The sequence below is a fragment of the Schistocerca piceifrons genome, chromosome 8 (assembly GCF_021461385.2).
Source record: "Schistocerca piceifrons isolate TAMUIC-IGC-003096 chromosome 8, iqSchPice1.1, whole genome shotgun sequence".
Taxonomy (NCBI): Eukaryota; Metazoa; Arthropoda; class Insecta; order Orthoptera; family Acrididae; genus Schistocerca; species Schistocerca piceifrons.
This window is the reverse complement of record NC_060145.1, coordinates 368,202,758-368,221,702: the sequence shown is the minus strand read 5'-3', so window position 1 is coordinate 368,221,702 and position 18,945 is coordinate 368,202,758. Positions and strand designations below refer to the sequence as shown.

The 18,945-nt window shown below is 44.2% G+C and overlaps 1 protein-coding gene across 1 annotated transcript in view; it reads left to right on the top strand.

Moving 5' to 3' along the window:
• The window catches only part of LOC124711350, an 86,038-nt gene that overhangs the window by 8,000 nt on the left and 59,093 nt on the right, over nt 1-18,945 (top strand). Inside the window, exon 2 of the mRNA XM_047241388.1 lies at nt 4,693-4,905. Within this exon, the coding sequence (XP_047097344.1) occupies nt 4,693-4,905 (213 nt within the window). The remainder of the gene's footprint in view (nt 1-4,692; nt 4,906-18,945) is intronic.

The following is an 18,945-nucleotide window of genomic DNA, read 5'->3' as shown; positions in this document are numbered from 1 at the left end:
TCCTCCATTGCTGATTGTGGCCATAAGTAACAGGTGTGTTCTTAGATCGATCTTGATATTAGGAAAACAGTCTTAGATTTTTTTTGTGTGAAAGGTAGTTTACACGGTCACCTTTCCTAACTGCTGTTTCAGTTTTGTCATCATTTTGATGCTTTCTAAATCTGCTCCGATTTGTGGAAAGAAGCTCTTCTGTCGCAAGGATATTTATTGTATTTGAACTCAGTCTATGTTCAAGAATTCGGCAGCAAACCAATGTTAATGATATTGGTCTGTAATTTGGTGGGTTCATTCTTTCACCCTTCTTGTTTGCAAAAGCCACCTGAGCTTTTTTCTGGTTGCATGGGACTTTACACTGTGGAGAGATTCACAAGAAATGCAAGTTAAGTAAGGGATTAATGCAGCAGAGTACTCTTCTGTAAAACTGAATTAGGACTCCATCTGGGCCTGGTGATGTATTTCTTTTAAAAATCTTTCAGTTGTTTCCCTGCATCAGGGATGCCTATTGCTATTTCCTCTATACAGGAATCTGAACAATGGTCAAATGACGGTATGTTTGTGTACATTCCTCCTGTGTGAATGAGTTTTTAATTGCAAGATTTAAAACTTCAGATTCTTTTTGCTGTTTCTAATGCAGCACCAGATTCGTCAATGACTGACTGAATAGAAGACTTCGACCTGCTTAATGATTTTACATAGGACCAGAATTTTCTTGTGTTCTGAGCAAAATTTTTTGCTAAGGTATGATGGTGGTAGTTGTTGCATGCTTCCCTGATCGATCTTTTTGTAGATGCATGAAATTCTGCTAACATTTGTTTGTCGTCATCTGCACTTTGTGTTTTTGGTCCGAGAGTGCAACAATCTCTGCTTCCTCAAAAATTTCCAAATTTTGCTGTTAAATCATGATGTGCCTTTTCCTTCCTTGATGACTTACTCAGCACATACTTCTCCAGGGTGTGATTTACAGTCCATTTAAACTTTGCCCGTAATTTCTCTTTGTCTGTTGTGTGGACTTGATGATGTCCATTCATTGTCTTAGTGGGTGCTAACAACCACTTATCTGCTGGTTTTAGCAAAAATACTCTCCTACCGTTCATGATGGATTTATTATTAACTTTGGTAACCATTGTCACTGTGATAGCATGGTTGCTAATTGTCTCTATACTAACATGGTACATAAGCTCAGTCTCGCATCTCCAGACAGTTTTCCGGAAAAGTGTTCAAAAGTACTTTCAAGACTGACTGTCCATACCACCTGCAATGTATCCATAGGTGTCCCAGTCCATACTCAGTATGTTAGTCACCTCCAACTAATACGGGGTGTCCCTCTCAAACCTCCCTGATTTCAAGGACCCAGGAGGGAAAAAACCACAGTAGATACGACAGTGAAAAATGCACCGCATTGTAGAGCACCTCAAAGACTTTATATTCCCACGTCAGAAGTGCCAAGTATCATCGCCAGAGTGCAGCATGCTCGCATGAAGTGAAAATGGCAACTCCACAGCAGTGCTCACAATCAGTAGTATGGTCTACAGAAACAAAATCGCCGATTATTGTGCAAAGAAATCGTCGTCGTGTGTATGAATGTGATCCACCTGATCTGAAAACAATTAAGGAATTGTATAGGACGTTTCTGGCAACAGGAAGTGTTCTGAAACATTCTGGTGGTGCACGTTATGGAGTTTCAGAAGAGACAGTGGAGGATATCGGACAAACATTTCACAGAAGTCCACGTAAGTCAATTCGTCAAGCACCTAGGCAACTTGATGTACCTCGATCAATATTGCATCGTGTACTTCACCAGCATCTTCATATGTGTGCTTACAAAGCGCAAATTCTGCAACATCTGACGCTGAACTACAAACCACCTCGACAACAGTTTGCTGCAGATATGCTGCAGCGTATTGATATGGATGTCAGCTTCCTGGAAAGATGTTTATTCTCAGATGAGCAACCTTTCATCTATCAGGAAGGGTTAATAGGCATAATGTTCGGATTTGGGGTTAACAAAATCCACACATTGTCATTGAACATGTTCACGATAGCCCTTAACTAAACATCTGGTGCGGGTAATGCACCACAGGATTGTTGGACCGTTCTTCTTTGCGGAACAAACAGTGAATGGGTAAGTGTATCTGGACATGTTGGAGCAGTTTGTCTACCCCCAGATACAAGACTTGTAACCCAACATCATTTTTCAACAAGATGGAGCTCCGCCGAATTGGTCAACAGCTGTTCGCAAGTTCCTGGATAGGAAATTTCCCAGTCATTCGACGGACACGGAGGACCCATTGCCTGGCCACCATGTTCACCCGACATTACGCTGCTTGATTTCTTCATGTGGGGATTTGTGAAAGACCGTGTGTATCCAATCGAAGGGGACGATATTCCTATGTTGCGACATCATATCACTAGTGTGATCGCAACAATAACAGAGGAAATCTTACAAAGAACTTGGCAAGGAATTGAATATAGACTCAGTATTCTTCGTGCTACAAATGGTTCACACGTAGTAGAGGTGCATTGATGAAAAATGTATGTATAAATCCTTTGAGATGCTCTACAATGTGGTGGAGAGGAAATGTTAGGAGAAAGTTTTATACATCAACTATGGCCTAATAGCCTGGAAGTTTTAAGTGAAGTTTCAGCATTGTCTCTTTAAGTTGTAACTGATTATTGTGGAATTTGTTGTTTACAAAATTGAGGGTAAGGCCTAGTTATAAAATATGCTGTTATTAAAGCTACTCTGCCACACATGTTCTGTATTTTTCCACTGCCCAAAAATTCTCTACTCTTAAAATTTTACTTTTAATAACAGACATTATGGAAATGTAATTGACGAATTACTTAAAAGCTGATATTGAATTCACAAAATTCCGTGTTATATTGTGTTAAATAGGAAAAGTTCAATTATAACCACCCAGTATAAAAAGTCAGCCTTGCCGTCTATGTCTTCAGACAAATGTCCATACTGAAATTGTCAACGGGATCATCTCCAGTTATATAATTCACCAATTTTATGATGTATATATCAGTCTCGTTTTCAAATTGAAATTGGACTTTTTTGAGCCATCTCTGTGTAACATTTATATTATTTGCCAAGGGTAACAATTTATTCTGTAATGGGGCAGTTCTGTCTAGTTTCTGCCCCGAAGGGGGAGTCTTGAAATAGTTCTCATATTTTCTAAAACACTGAAGGAATTCATTTTAGGGAAGTAATTTTTGATAATTTTACTAACCGTGAGCCAGACTATCCCTACTGCCATGTATTTGTAGCTTCAGGGTCTCCATTTTAGTTGTATTTTATTGGATTATCTTTAGATGGTGCAGTAGTACCATTGTTTCTAAAATATTGAAAGAGGAAAAAAAATACTGTATCTATTGGCAACAGATTAGCGAACACATACAGTAGCTGACACATTTTTGAACTTTTGGTGCTTCAGAAAATAGGAAAAAAGTTGGAAGGAAACAATAGTTCTTGGTCATGAAAGTCCTTTAGGATACTGAGTCAGTAGAGCTTCCCTAGCATGTATTGGCATTGAAATTAATGCTAAAATACCAGCAAGAGACAAATTTGAAAACCTAACAAGATAGGGCTTATAACCATGAGGACTATTTCATTTTGTAGCTTTTTTTTAGACAGATAAGTTTCTTATTTCAATGGAGTTAGTTAATTTCATATTCCATAGATCATTATAGCTGCCATGATAAATCATGTTCATTGGTCGCTTTGCATTAACATCACAAATTATTTTGTAAATCTAGCTGTATTGCTGTTTGTCAGACATTTTATGTCACTAGGTAAGTAATCTTTTTGTGCTGAAGACAATCTTTATGTGGAGTAGTGAATGCCATTTTTTCTTCTGGTATTGTAACTATGTACATTATTTTTACTTTTGAACTGCAGTGGATTATTTATAACGAACTCCATGAGGGAATAAATTTACTGTGACACTGTAGTCGAAATGCATACCTTCTTAAGCAAATGTCTAAAAGATGATTGCAATTGAACACCACCTATTCTTACAGCGTGTTTTTGAACAGTGAAGACTTTCTGCCTCAAAGATGAGTTACCTCAGAATGTTATTCTATAGGTCATTATTGAATAAAAATATGTAAAGCACATCACACTATTAATTTGTCTCTCCAGAAGATTTACAGTGATTCTAAGTGCAAATTTGGTTGAACTAAGTTGCTTTGTAGGAGTTCCGAAACATGCTTTTTCCAGTTTCAATTCTCATCAATATGAATATCTAAGAATTTTGATGTTTCCACCCCATTTATTATTCCCTCACTCTGTGTTACACTTATTGGTGCAGTAACTATAGATGTGCAGAACAGAAACTGCAAGTCAGTGATAATTTTAAGGACATTGTTTATTATTTCTTCCATTGCTGTATGTCTGGTTGGATTGATTACAATACTAGTGTCAGTTCCAGAATTCTCAAATTGCTACTGCATTTTAAAAGTTAACTAACAAATATTTTTATATTGTTTAGTTTCTAGGTTTGTCAAGCTATTACAGTTCTAGGTTGCAATGTGAATATACGAATGTTTAATATTAGAATACTGACATGTGATATAATATTAAGCTGTCCGGTACTAAAATGTATTAATGTTAGATATTGTTCTTGTTAATTCTTGCAAGACAAATAAATAAATAAAATAAAATACATACTACTGGTGTCTCAACAGTTGTGTCTCAATCGCCACATGCGCCTGGATCATGCAAGTGAGCATCTGTATTCATCTCTGGCATACAAATGCCGTCTCTGCCTGACTCTCATCCCATCAACATTAATGTTGCGCCAACATTTCCGAGAATGTCATCCATCATCTCTGGTATTCCACTGCCATCGATGCAACACCACACTCAAGACTAAGAAAACACTGAAATGCCACATAAAGGTAAGTCATTCTTCTGCATTACTGGATAAATCATCTTAGAGTGCTTTACTTTTATCAATTTTCCATTGTTTGTAGTTTTTAATTTTCTTTGTTTTCTGTTTATAGTGTAACCATTGTCACTTTCTGTTTGTGTGTGGCACTCATTATAGAATAGTTATCTCTGTGCCTCCTCTTTACAACACTCTGTACTTGCGTCAGTGAAAGGTATACTTAACACTCATTGTATTCTAGAATTGTATCTAACATACCATTTGAAACTTACTGCCAGCAGATAAACAGAATAATTAGAATAACTAAAAAGACAGTTATTGAATTGTGTGCCTGTGCAAGTAATCTGATTCTGGATACTTCCGTTACAGTTTTTATTTTCTTCCCATACCTAATAACCTGACTAAGTAATGGTAATGGTGATGTAAAAGTTGTGGAAAACTTGAGTGGGACTTTCACTTTTCAAACTGAACACCTTCTTTAATGAATTACAGTAGTAATCCTTGAATATGAGTGATACAAGCGTAACAACATATTCTGGTTATGGTATGGAAAAACTGTTGATTCTGCAAGAGGCATCGACCAATTTTCTCTTAGCATTCCTCCCTGGGGCTAGGGGGTGTGGGGGAATTCTACTAGCCTCCTGTGGGCGAATGCATTGCAGGTGTGGTGCCCTGAGCCATTACAGTGCTACTACTGCTTTATAGTGCAATTTTTGCCTCCCTTTGTTATGTTCCATCCCCTCACACTATCTTTCCCTGCTTTCCTGATTACAGCATGGCTTTCAACTAGGTCTCTTCTTGGCTACTTCCCATGACCCATTACGTTACCTCTTACCTTTCTTAATTACTTTTGATCTCTGTTCAAGTTTCAAATCCATTATTTTCCAAATTTCTCCAAAGTGTAATTGTGCAGGGATTGGTATACAATGTTGTACATGGGTATCAGCCCAGATGCAGCCATGCTGACACCCAGTTCTGCATAAAACTGCCTGCCAAGCACAAAACCTAATACAATAACCAGTCCATTGGTTCACTGGAGGGGGGAGGGAGTGGGTGCCATGTTGTAGCCCCCTGACAATGTAGCGGCCACATTGCTGGCATCTGTGGTGTACTGTCCACATGCATACTCCAGTAGGGCACAAGGATTCATGGCGATACTTGCCATGCCAAGTGGATATCGCCCTAGTGGGGTGGCACCCTGGGAGAGCGACCCCCATTTGGTATGGGTGACATCAGGGTACAGCCCCCATGAAGTGACTCAGAGTTTGCAAGCCAGCAGTTGCAAGGCCCCGCTGTCTCTTCAGATCTTAACTCTCACTACAATACTCTTTTAGTGCAACCTCAAAGTGTCTCAGTCATTGGTTCCATCTTGGGAGGGGGGGATAATGCCATCGGAAAACCCTATGCATCACAGTTGACAAAATTATTTAATTGTATAGATAAAAAATCTACTCACCAAGCGGCGGCAGAAAACACACACAAAAGACTGTTGTAATTGGCAAGCTCTTGAAGCTAGTGGCTCCTTCTTCAGGAAGAATGGTTGAAGGGGAAGGAAGAATGGTGAAAGAAAGGGACTGGAGAGGTCTAGGAAAAGGGGTAGATTTTGGGAAAGTCACACAGAACTGTGGGTCAGGGAAGACTTGCCGTATAAGTATTGACTTCTAAGACTTGCCGTATACGGTAAGTCTCCTCTGACCCACGGTTCTGGGTGACCTTCAAGAAATCTAGCCCTTTTCCTAGACCTCTCCAGTCCTTTTCCTTCACCATTATTCCTTCCCCTTCAACCCTTCTGCCTGAAGAAGAAGCCACTGGCTCATAAAGCTTGCCGATTACAACAGTCTTTTATGTGTGTGTGCTCTGCTGCCGATAGTGAGTAGATTTTGTATCTATCCAGTTAAATAATTTTGTCAATAATTGACAGTACATAGTTAGTGCTAGAACAGACAAGATCTTTCTAGAGATGAAACCTCATGGTGTGGCACCATCCTGATCAATGCAGAGGACTCCACTTGGTCTTGAGCCTTACGTTCATGTACTACTTTGATTGGAATTCCAGTTTCTTTTACTTCACATTGAAGTTTAAACAAAACAAAGAGCATTATCTTTGAGTGGGATTTGATATTACAATCTGTTGAAGAGCTCTGTGCCATCCTAGCAAGGATGCAAGGAGTCCATGTTGTCTTTCATATCCAAAAGGGATGATGCTCTCAGAAAATGTGAAGATCATAGGTTACTCCAACATTGAACCTAATGTACCACCATCTATGCATTACTTTAAGTTCTTCCATTTCAGAGATATTTTGATGTCCCACTGAACCAACCTGTGGCAATTGTGAAAATGCTGAGCATGACAGAACATCTTGTGTCCATCCTGCACCTCATGTCACCTGCTATCACTGGCACTGCCCCCACCTGCCAACGTGTTTCATTTATGAGTGAAGGAACAGATAATCTAAGCATACAAGTCCTTTGTCATATATCAATGTTGAAAACAGGTACAAATCTCTTAACCATGTTATGATGACAATTTCGTCAAAATTGTGGCAGGAATTGTTGTTGCCCACCTAGGCGACATAGGCCTCTTGTCACAATGCAGTGAATAACACCTGATTTGAGTTGACCTGACCATTTTATCATGCCTTCTGTCCAAACTTTGCTCCCCTAGATTTGTCCAGAGAAGCACTCATCTACTCCAGTGTCTCCTGGTATAGGGACCCTCTGTGGAGAATCCTCCTATCGCCATGTGGACTTGAGGCTCAACACGAACCAGCAACTGAAGGAAATGTTAGCTGTAAATGCAGGGCAGCCCACTCTTTTTCTGCCCTCAGGGGCTCAGCATTTGTTTGCTGCGTGAAGGCTTGGCGACCCCATGGTTCCTGAACTGGGAATGGGTAAGCGGCGCCAGTGTCCTGTTACCGTAAGCTCTGGATATGCTTCAACAACCACTATACAGTGTGGCAGTGGAACGTCATGTGTCGCAGGGAATGGGGATCTTGGCTTGACTGCCCGTATCGTGAGGATGGTAAGAACCTCCGTAAAGGAGTGCTGTGCGCTGATAAGCTACATGGCTGTTAAGGTGGAACAGTCTTTAGAGGGCAACCTCTGGGGAACCTGCAACACCTTAGTTGTATAAGGCTCACTCAGGCATGTGGGGCTCTATCTGAGTGGACCATTGTTTCCCTAGCTGCTCGTAGGACTGAGATGGAACCCTCGAAATCATAATCTTCTTCTCCTCCCAGTGGGAAGGGTGTACCGTATGGGAGTATTCATAACCAATCCTCCAAACAAATGAGGGAGACTAGCCCTTTTGGTAACCTGCATCAGTTGAATTACAGTAACAGTGCTCAAGGAGTCATAAATTAAAGTGTGTTTTTGGTCATTAAGAGGAAGGAGGGGATGTTGGAAAAAGTGTCCCCCTTCTATATCAATTCAGAAGAATGCAAAATCCCGAAGACTGGCTAAGTTTCACCGAAGCTCGAAATTTAGTGCGGACGTCAATGCGAGATGCTTTTAACAGTTTCCACAATGAAACAATGTCTCAAAATATGGTAGAAAACCCAGAGAGATTCTGGTCGTATGTAAAGTACACCAGTGGAAAAAAAACGGTCAATACAATCACTGCGCGATAGCGATGGAAATGTTACCGATGATGTGCCACTATAGCGGAGTTACTAAATACAGTTTTCCGTAATTGCTTCACGAAAGATGATGAAGTAAATATTCCAGAATTCGAAACCAGAACAGCTGTTAGCATTAGTGACATAAAAGGAGATATCTTAAGTGTTGCGAAACAACTCAAATCACTTAAGAAAGGCAAGTCTTCTGGTCCAGATGGTATACCAATCAGGTTCTTTTCAGAGTATGCAGAGACAATAGCACCTTTCTTAGCAATCATATACAACCGCTCACTTGATGAAAGGTCTGTTCCTAAAGACTGGAAAGTAGCACAGGTCACACCAATATTCAAGAAAGGAAATCGGAGTAACCCATTGAATTACGGACCCATGTCACTGACCTCAGTTTGCAGTAGGATTTTGGAGCATATGCTGTACTCGAACATTATGAAACGCCTTGAAGAAAATGAGTTATTGATACATAACCAACAGGGATTCAGAAAATATCGTAATGGGTGCTGTCGACAAGGAATCTCAGATCGATTCCATATCCCTACATTTCCAGGAGGCTTTTGATACCATTCCTCACAAGCGACTATTAATCAAATTGATATAATGGAAGGAAACATTCCACGTGGGAAAAATTATATATAAAAACAAAGATGAGGTGACTTACCGAACAAAAGCGCTGGCAGGTCGATAGACACACAAACAAACACAAACACACACACAAAATTCAAGCTTTCGCAACAAACTGTTGCCTCATCAGGAAAGAGGGAAGGAGAGGGGAAGACGAAAGGAAGTGGGTTTTAAGGGAGAGGGTAAGGAGTCATTCCAATCCCGGGAGCGGAAAGACTTACCTTAGGGGGAAAAAAGGACAGGTATACACTCGCACACACGCACATATCCATCCACACATAATTGTGTGCATATGGAGTATCGTCGCAGTTGTGTGACTGGATTCGTGATTTCCTCTCAGAGAGGTCACAGTTCGTAGTGATAGACGGTAAATCATCGAGTAGAACAGAAGAGATATCTGGTGTTCCACAAGGTAGTGTCGTTCGCTCTCTACTGTTCCTGATTATGTAAATGATCTAGGTGGTGATACGAGCAGCCCCCTTAGATTGTTTGCAGATGATGCTGTAATTTACCGTCTAGTAAACTCATCAGACGATCAATTCCAATTACAAAATGATCTAGAGAGAATTTCTGTACAGCGTGAAAAGTGGCAATTGGCACTAAAAAAAGAAAAGTGTGATTTCATCGACAAGGGTATTAAAAGAAATCCAATAAATTTTGGGTATACAATAAATTGCACAAATCTAAGGGCTGTCAATTCGACTAAATAAGAGCAACTTAAATTGAAAAGACCACATAAATAATATTGTGGGGAAGGCAAAACAAAGACTATGCTTTGTTGGCAGAACACTTAGAAGATGTGACAAACCCACTAAAGAGACAGCCTACATTACACTTGCCCGGTCTCTGCTGGAATATTGCTGTGTGGTGTGGGATCCTTACCAGGTAGGATTGGTGGAGGACATCGAAAAAGTGCAAAGAAGGCAGCCCATTTCGTGTTATTGCGCAATAGGGGCGAGAGTGTCACTGATATGATACACAAGTTGGGGTGGCAGTCACTGAAACAAAGACGGTTTTCTTTGTGGCAAGATCTATTTACAAAATTTCAATTACCAACTCTCTCTTCTGAATGTGAAAATATTTTGTTGACACCTACCTACATAGGGAGAAATGATCATCATAATAAAAGAAGAAAAATCAGTGCTCGAACGGAAAGAATTAGGTGTTCCTTTCTCCCACATGCCATTCGAGAATGGAATGGTAGAGAAGTAGTACGAAAATGGTTTGATGAACCGTCTGCCAGGCACTTAAGTGTGAATTGCAGGGCAACCATGTAGATCTAGATGTAGATGAAAGGTTTGGAAGGACTTGCGGGAAACCTAAAGTCTGTTAAGTGGCTGCGGAGTAGTTCCCTACTGGTTGAGACTAACAGGGCAAAGCAGGTGGAACTACTTATGAAGACCAAAAAATTGGGTGAATATGATGCAACTGTTGAACTGCATAATTCCCTTAACTTCAGCAAGGGTGTGATCACAGGCCGTGATATAATGGATATCGACATAGCCAAACTTAAACAGGAATGGGCATTACAGGGGATAGAGGATGTAGAGCAAAGGATGGGTAGGAATAATGGAGAAATTGAGAAGACCACCACCTTCATTGTGACCTGTAATTCTCCAACGTTGCCTGACCACATCATGGCAGGTTTCCTCCAACTTAGGGTTAGGTCTTACGTACCCAACTCATGCGGTGCTACAAATGCCAGTGTTGGTCACACTACGCTGAGTTGTAGGGGTGAAGTAACCTGTGGGAAATGTGGAAAGGCAGCCCATGAAGCTGGTATTGACTGTCCATCTCCAGCAGTCTGCATTAACTGCTCTAGCAGCCACCCATTCTGGAACTGAGTCTGCTCTGTTTTTACAGAGGAACGAAAAATTCAGGAACTATGTCACAAAGGGGATCCCCTATGCTGAAGCCAAAAAGGAGACTAAGGTGGCGAAACCTCCCATATTTACCAATGCTTATGCTTACATAGCACAGAAACCTGTTCCTAAAGTCGACACCTCGACGCAGATGTTGTCCAGTGCACAACCATCCAGCACCAGCACCTGTACTTGCATGTGTACATGCCAAGGCAAAACGAGTAAGGATAAAGCAATCCAAGCAGCCACCACAGAAAAGACTCCTCTGCAGGCCCGGGGGTTAGAATAGGCCCTAAGTATTCCTGCCTGTTGTAAGAGGCGACTAAAAGGAGTCTCAAACCTTTCGGCCTTTATGTGATGGTCCCCTGTAGGGTTGACATCCATTTTTCAAATTTTTCCCGAAGAGTGAGCCAATTGGGGAAGGGCGCCTTCCATGATGTGTCATGTCCGTTGTGCATTGAGAGCTTTAGCCCACTTTCTCGTAATGGCATTGCAGTGCCACTCTCCTCCATCTCTAGAAAGAAGGCACCTTCCTGAGTGCGTTTTCCTTCATCCACTGTGCAGTGTTGTTTTCTCCACCGATGAGGACCATGGAATTCTTTGCACTTCATATCCAGCACAGTAGCCAGTCCACTGTGGTGTGGCCGCCATGTACGCTGTTGGTTGTAGCCCCATGACTACACATGGATTGCTCTGCTGATGCCTGTGCCGCTAACTCCCCACATATGCGAAGGAGTAGATGCCTGTCAACCTGGGGCATTGGGACTCCCGGCAATGACCATCCTGCCATGGTTTTTTCTGCGGCTGGGGGCACCTGTGGGGAGGGCCCCTGGTCGAAGTTGGTGGCATCGGGGCGGATAACGCATGATGAAGTGTACCACGTCATCACTTGCTGGTGGTCATATACCAGCAGTAACTAAGCATTCCAAGTCTCAGTACATTGCAACGAAGTATGATCCTAAATCGTTCCCCTCCCTGGCCACACCATGGGAGGAACGCCAGGTTAAGGATGGCACTGAACCTTATTCGCCCCGGTACCATGTATGTAAGAGACCTGATGGGGACTTCTTTGCCTCAATGAAGCCTCAGTTTTTTGTAGAGCATTTAGAGGACAAGTTTGGGGAGGTGAAGGGCTTGTTCAAAATGCAGTCAGCGTCAATCTTGATAGAAATGGCATCTTCTGCCCAGTCACGGGCACTACTCGCTTGTGACAAGCTGAGAGATGTTTTTGTTACCATCACACCTGATAAGAGCTTAAATATTATGGTCCATGGTGTTATATTCCACAGGGACCTTCTTTTGCTGTCCAATGACAAGCTGCGTGCCAACTTAAGAGCGACGAGGAGTTCATTTTGTCTGGTGCGTCCATCGGGGTCTGAAGGATAATCAGGTTGCCACCAGTGCCTTCATCTTGGCCTTCGAGGGTGACACATTACCCGAGAAGGTCAAGCAGATGGTCTACCCCTGTGATGTCAAGTCATATATCCTTACCCCAGTGCAGCGCTTTAAGTGCTGGTAGTTCAGCCATATGTCTTTCCCCTGTACTTCCAGCATCACAGGTCAAGATTGTGGATGTCCATTCCATCCCAATACTCCATGTGCCCTGCCTCCCATCTGTGTCAACTGCAGAGAGCATTGTTCCCCTTGTTCACCAGACTGCAGGAAAGGAAAAACATGGAATACAAGACCCTGGACCGACTGACCTACACTGAGGGCAAGAGGAAATTTGAGCGCCTACATGCTGTGGCTATGACCTCCCCTTATGCTGCAGTTACGAGAACAGTTGTAGCCCCATCAGTTCTGCAAGTTCCAGTCAGCTCTCAGAGCCGGAAGACTACACCTGCCCCCTTGATGGTGGGGCAGCACTTCCCTCCATGTTACTCCTGCACCACCTACCTCAGGAGCACTATCTGCCCCAACCATCAGGGACACCAGTCCCCACTTCTCAAGCCGGAGAAGCATAAGTCTTGTTTGGCTCCTCTCGCTACTTAGGGGTCTCTTCGGTCACTGCCTTCCCAAGTTTCTGCTAGTGGGAAAGATGACACCCACCAGTGGTTGAAGTGCCCAAAAGCAGTTGGTTGTATGGCTTCACGATCATCCTCAGTCCCGGAGACTGAATCAGTGAAGCCCTCCTAGCCAGAGAAACCCAAGGATCAGTGAGAGAAATCCAGAAAGAAGACCCCCAAGACCAAGGGAATTGTGGTGGCACCCACACCACCACTGCCTACAAGCTCAGTGTCTGAGGATGAGGTGAAGATTGTGGCATCTGCTGAGGACTCAGATCTCGCCAGACCCTCAGACACATGGATATAGCCTGTTAAGGAAATAAGTCAGTGACAGCAGATGACCCTGAGGTGTAGACTACCTCACTGAGTGTTTCATGTCTTCCCAGTCTCATGATCACGTCATCCTCCAGTGGAATTGCAGCGGTTTTTTCCACCACCTGGCTGAGCTATGGCAACTGTTAACCTTTACACCTGCTTTCTGCATTGCCCTCCAGGAAACTTGGTTCCCAGCAGTGCAGACCCCTGCCCTTTGCAGCTATAAGGGACATTACAAGAACCATAGCGAATATAATAGTGTGTCAGGTGGAGTTTGTGTTTATGTCCTGAACTCGGTATGTAGTGAACCTGTGCCTCTTCAAACTCCTCTTGAAGCTGTGGCTGTCAGGATATGGATGATGCAGGAAATAACTGTCTGCAATGTATGTCTCCCTCCAGATGGTGCAGTACCCCTGAACTTATTGGCTGCACTGGTTGATCAACTCCCTAAACCTTTCCTGCTTTTGAGAGATTTTAATGCCCATAACCCCTTGTGGGGTAGCACCATGCTTACTGGCCGAGGCAGAGATGTCGAAACTCTACTGTCTCAGTTCGATCTCTGCCTCTTAAACACTGGGGCTGCCACACATTTCATTGTGGCTCATGGCAGTTCCTCGACCATTGACTTACCCATTTTTAACCCTGGACTTCTCCCATCTATCCACTGGAGAGCATATGATGACCTGTGTGGTAGTGTCCACTTCCCCACCTTCCTCTCTCTTGGCGTCATGCCCACAGATGGCTACCCAGATGGACTTTAAACAAGGCAGTATGGGTAGCCCATCACCTCTCCTGTCACTGTTGAATCTCCCCCATGTGGTGCCATCGATGTTGTGATTGAGCAGGTCACTACAACGATAATTTCTGCAGCGGAAAACGCGATCCCTCATTCTTTAGAGTGCCTCCAGTGAAAGACAGTCCCTTGGTGGTCGCTGGAAGTCGCTGAGGAAATTAAAGAGCATTGGCGAGCTCTACAGCAACATAAGCAGCACCCTTCCCTAGAGCACCTAATAGCCTTTAAGTGGCTCCGTGCCCGCATTCAACTGCTTATAATACACAGAAAAAGGAGTGTTGGGAGAGGTACGTGTTGATATTGGGTGCCATACGTCACCTTCTCAAGTCTGGACGAAGATCAGATGTGTCTGTGGGTACCAGGCCCCAACAGGTGTCCCTGGCATTAACATCAATGACTTGCTCTCTACCGATGTAAACACATTTGCCGAACACTTTGATGAGCACTATGCTTGATCCTCTGCGGCGGAGAACTACCGTCTAGCCTTTCGCACCCTCAAACGGCGGATGGAAAGGAAAATCCTCTCATTTACTACACGCCACAGTGAACCCTATAATGCCACATTTACAGAGTGGGAGCTCCTCAGCACCCTTGCACATTGCTCAGACACAGCTCCTGGGCCAGATCAGATCCACAGTCAGATGATTAAACGTCTCTCGTCTGACTACAAGCGATATCTCCTCGTCATCTTCAACCGGATCAGGTGGGACAGCGTCTTTCCATTGCAATGGCAGGAGAGCATCATCATTCTGGTGCTAAAACCTGGTAAAAATCCACTTGATGTGGATAGCTATCAGCCCATCAGCCTCACCAACGTTCTCTGTGAGCTACTGGAACGTATGGTGTGTCGGCGGTTGGGTTGGGTCCTGGAGCCACGTGGTTTACTGGCTCCATGTCAGGGCGGCTTCCGGCAGGGTCACTCTACCACTGATAATCTTGTGTCCCTCAAGTCTGCCAACTGGATAGCCTTTCCCAGATCCCAACGTCTGGTTGCAGTCTTTTTTGACTTTCTTAAAACATAAGACATGACCTGGTGGCATCATATCCTTGCCACGTTGTATGAGTGGGTTCCCGATTTTTATCCAGATCTTTCTGTTGCTGCATTCTCTTCGTGTCCAAGTTGGTGCCTCCCATAATAACCCTCGTTATTCAGGAGAACGGCGTTCCGCATGGTTCCGTATTGAGTGTATATCTATTTTAGTGGCCATCAACAGCTGTAGGGCCACCGGTCTCCCATTCTCTGTATGCGGATGACTTCTGCATTTCGTATTGATCCTCCAGTACTGGTGTTGCTGAGCGGCGCGTAAAGGGAGTCATTCACAAGGCGCAATCAGGGGCTCTAGCCCACGGCTTCCAGTTTCAGCCACGAAGTCGTGTGTCATGCTCTTCTGTCAGCATTGTACCGTTCATCCGTAACCTGAACTTTATCTTAATGCCGATCCACTCACTGTAGTAGAGACTTACAGGTTCTTAGGAATGGTTTTTGACACCCGATTGAGTAGGTTACCTCACTTTTGTCAGCTTAAGCAGGAGTGCTGGCAGCACCTCAATGTTCTCCGCTGCCTTAGCAACACCAACTGGGGTGCAGATCGCTCTACGCTGCTGCAGCTTTACAGAGCCCCGTTTTCAATCCTGCCTTGACTATGGGAGTCTGGTTTACATTTCGACAGCGCCCTCAGTGTTGCGTATACTCGACCCAGTGTACCACTATGGCATACGCCTAGCGATGGGAGCTTTAAGAATGAGTCCAGTGACCAGTGCCCTGGTGGTGGCTGGAGTCCCTCCATTGTGGATCCGACATGCACAACTGCTCGCCAGTTACGTTGCACACATTCGCAGTTCTCCTGAGTATCCGAATTACCGTCTCCTTTTCCCACCCACGGCAGTTCATCTCCCACATTGGTGGCCCGGGTGAGGGCTCATGATTGCAGTTCGCGTGCGATCCCTTCTCTCTGAACTTCAATTTTCCCTTTACCACCTCTACTTGAGGTCCATTCATATACACCTACATGGTGTACACCTTGGCTGAATCTTTGTCTGGACCTTTTGCATGACCATAAGGACTCCGTTAACCCTGCCACTCTCCGCTGTCATTTCCTCTCAATTCTTTGTGTGTTCTGGGGCTCAGAAGTTGTTTACACCAACGGCTCGATGGCTGATGGTAATGTCGGCTTTGCCTATGTCCACAGAGGCCGTATTGAACAGCATTCCTTGCCCACTGGCTGCAGTGTATTTATTCACTGCAGAGCTTGTGGCCATATCTCATGCACTTCAGTACATCCATTCGTGATTCCCTGAGCAGCTTACAAGCTATCGACCAATGCTACCCTCGCCGTCCTTCGGTAGCAAACATCGAAGAGTCCATCTCTGCCCTGGAATGTTCCAGTTGTTCATTGTTGTTTAGGTGGACCCCAGGACACGTAAGAATCCCAGGCAATGAACTTGTTGACAGGCTGGCCAAACAGGCTACACGGAAACTGCTCCTGGAGATGGGCATCTCTGAAACTGACCTGTGTTCTGTCTTACACTGCAAGGTTTCTCGGCTTTGGGGACAGAGTGGCATAACAGTATGCACAACAAACTGCACGTCATTAAGGAGACTGCGAATGTATGGTAGTCTTCCCTGCGGCTTCTTGTCCTTTGTAGACTCCACGTTGGCCATACATGGCTTACACGCGATTACCTCCTCCATCGCAAGGACCCACCTCAGTGTCTCTGTGGCTCCCAAATGACAGTCGTCCATGTCTTGCTGGACTGTCCACTTTTAGCCACTCTGCGGCGGACTTTTAACTTTTCCGGCACCCTACCTTCGGTGTTGGCAGACAATGCCTCTACAGCAGCTTTAGTTTTATGTTTAATCACATGGGTGGGTTTTATCATTTGATCTGAGTTTCAGCACATGTCCTTTGTTCCTCTGTGTCCTCCACCCTAGGGCTTTTAGGGTGCAGGTTTTAATGTGCTCTTTTTTTATTCTCATGGTCAGCCAGCCATGGTAATCTGCTTTCTTGTTTCTAATCTCCTCTCTCTGTTTCTTGCATCACCCTGAGGGTTTCTTGTCTTGTTTTGTCCATTGTAGTGTTTGTTGTCCTTCTGTCATTCTTCTGGTTCTTCCTATCTCCTGTTATTGTGCTGTACGTCGTCTTTGTTTTCTTCCTTCCCTTGGGTAATTGTTCTACTGGAAACAAGGGACTGATGACCTCGCAGTTTGATCCCCCCCTCCCTCCTCCTTTCTAAACCAACCGACTAACCAGAAAACACCAGCAACAGTTCTGTAGTGAGTGTCAAAAAGGCGCACAACAAGCACAGTGCCTACCAACGCCCCCTTTCTGCCTCACCCATGAAGGGATAGGGTGCAGGGAAAGGTTCAAGACCAATTGCCGTCAGACATCATTCTTTCACATATGACTGATGATGAGGACATCATGGGGTTAGAAGCCTTGGATCCAGGCAGCCTTTTGTTCTCCCTTGGTCTATAAATGTTTCACCCCCACAGTGAAAAGATAAGGGTAAATTAAAACCACATCAGTGAAATGGCTCCCATCCTACAGTGGAACTTGCAGGGGTTCAGGACACATGTGGAGGAACTCCGTCACTTATCTCGGGGAGACCACAGTGTCTGTGTCTCCAGGAGACTGATTTCCGTCAATTGTACATCCCTGAGCTACAAGGCTATGTACTTCACAAAAAGGATGTCCTCAGCGGAGAGAGAGCTAGAGAAGGCATAGATATTTTGTTCAGTTCTGACTACCACTCCTGCCTCCCTCACTGATGACTTCACAAGCAGTTGCTGTATCAGTGTACGTGCATCATCCGTTGACAATATGTTTCCTTTACTTGCCCCCCCCCCCCCCCCTCCACATGATACACTTGATGAAAAGACCCTAACCAACCTTATTACACAGCTCCCCCACTGCTTCATCCTCTGTGGTGATTTTAATGCACAAAATGTGCTTTGGAGTTCTGCAACTACCTGCACCAAGGGTAGAGGAATTGAGAAGCTTCTCGTGTCATCATACGTATAATTCTTAAATGCGGGGCAGAGCACTCACTTCTTAACAGCAACTGGGTCATTCTCTGCTATTGATCTCTCGCTTTGCTCTCCAGCTTTTGCTCACACTGCTCAATGGGAAGTGGTTGATGACTTGCACGGAAGTGATTATTTCCCGATCTGGATTAACTTGCGAGATGGGATGGAACCTGAAAGGAAACTGCCGTGATGGGTGCTCGGTAGAGCTGACTGGACACTTAATAACCAGTTAGCCCAGTTTGAACATTGTGCGAATGTCGAGGCATGGGTGGATCATATTACCAAAATGATCCACCATGTGCTGCAGCTTCCATTCCACAGTCCATGGGACAATAGATGAGAGGCAGCCTGTCCCTTGGTGGAGTGCTGAATGCTGCTCTGCAATCAGGACCAGGCATGCGGCACTGCATAGGTTGAAGTTTTGGCCTACTACAGAGAGTCTTGCAGCCTTTAGTTGGTGAGGGCAAAGTGTCGTTGAATTATTGTAGAGAGCAAGAAGAGGTCATGGCGACAGCTCCTGAACACCATTAATTGTTCCCCCAAAAGTTCCGTTGTGTGGGAGACCATCAGGAGAATTTCTGGGAGAGGAGGCTGTTGCCCCATGGCTGCTGTAATGGGGAATGGGATTCTCCAAACCAATCAGTGAGACATTTCCCAGATTACAGCCGCGTATTTTGCCAGTTATTGCAAGATCTAGTCAAGGTCCAGGTTTCCAGTGCCATAGAGCGGTTGCTGAAAGATGTAGTTTGGACCTCTGTCCACCTCTGATGAAGATTACAACTGCCCATTTTTCC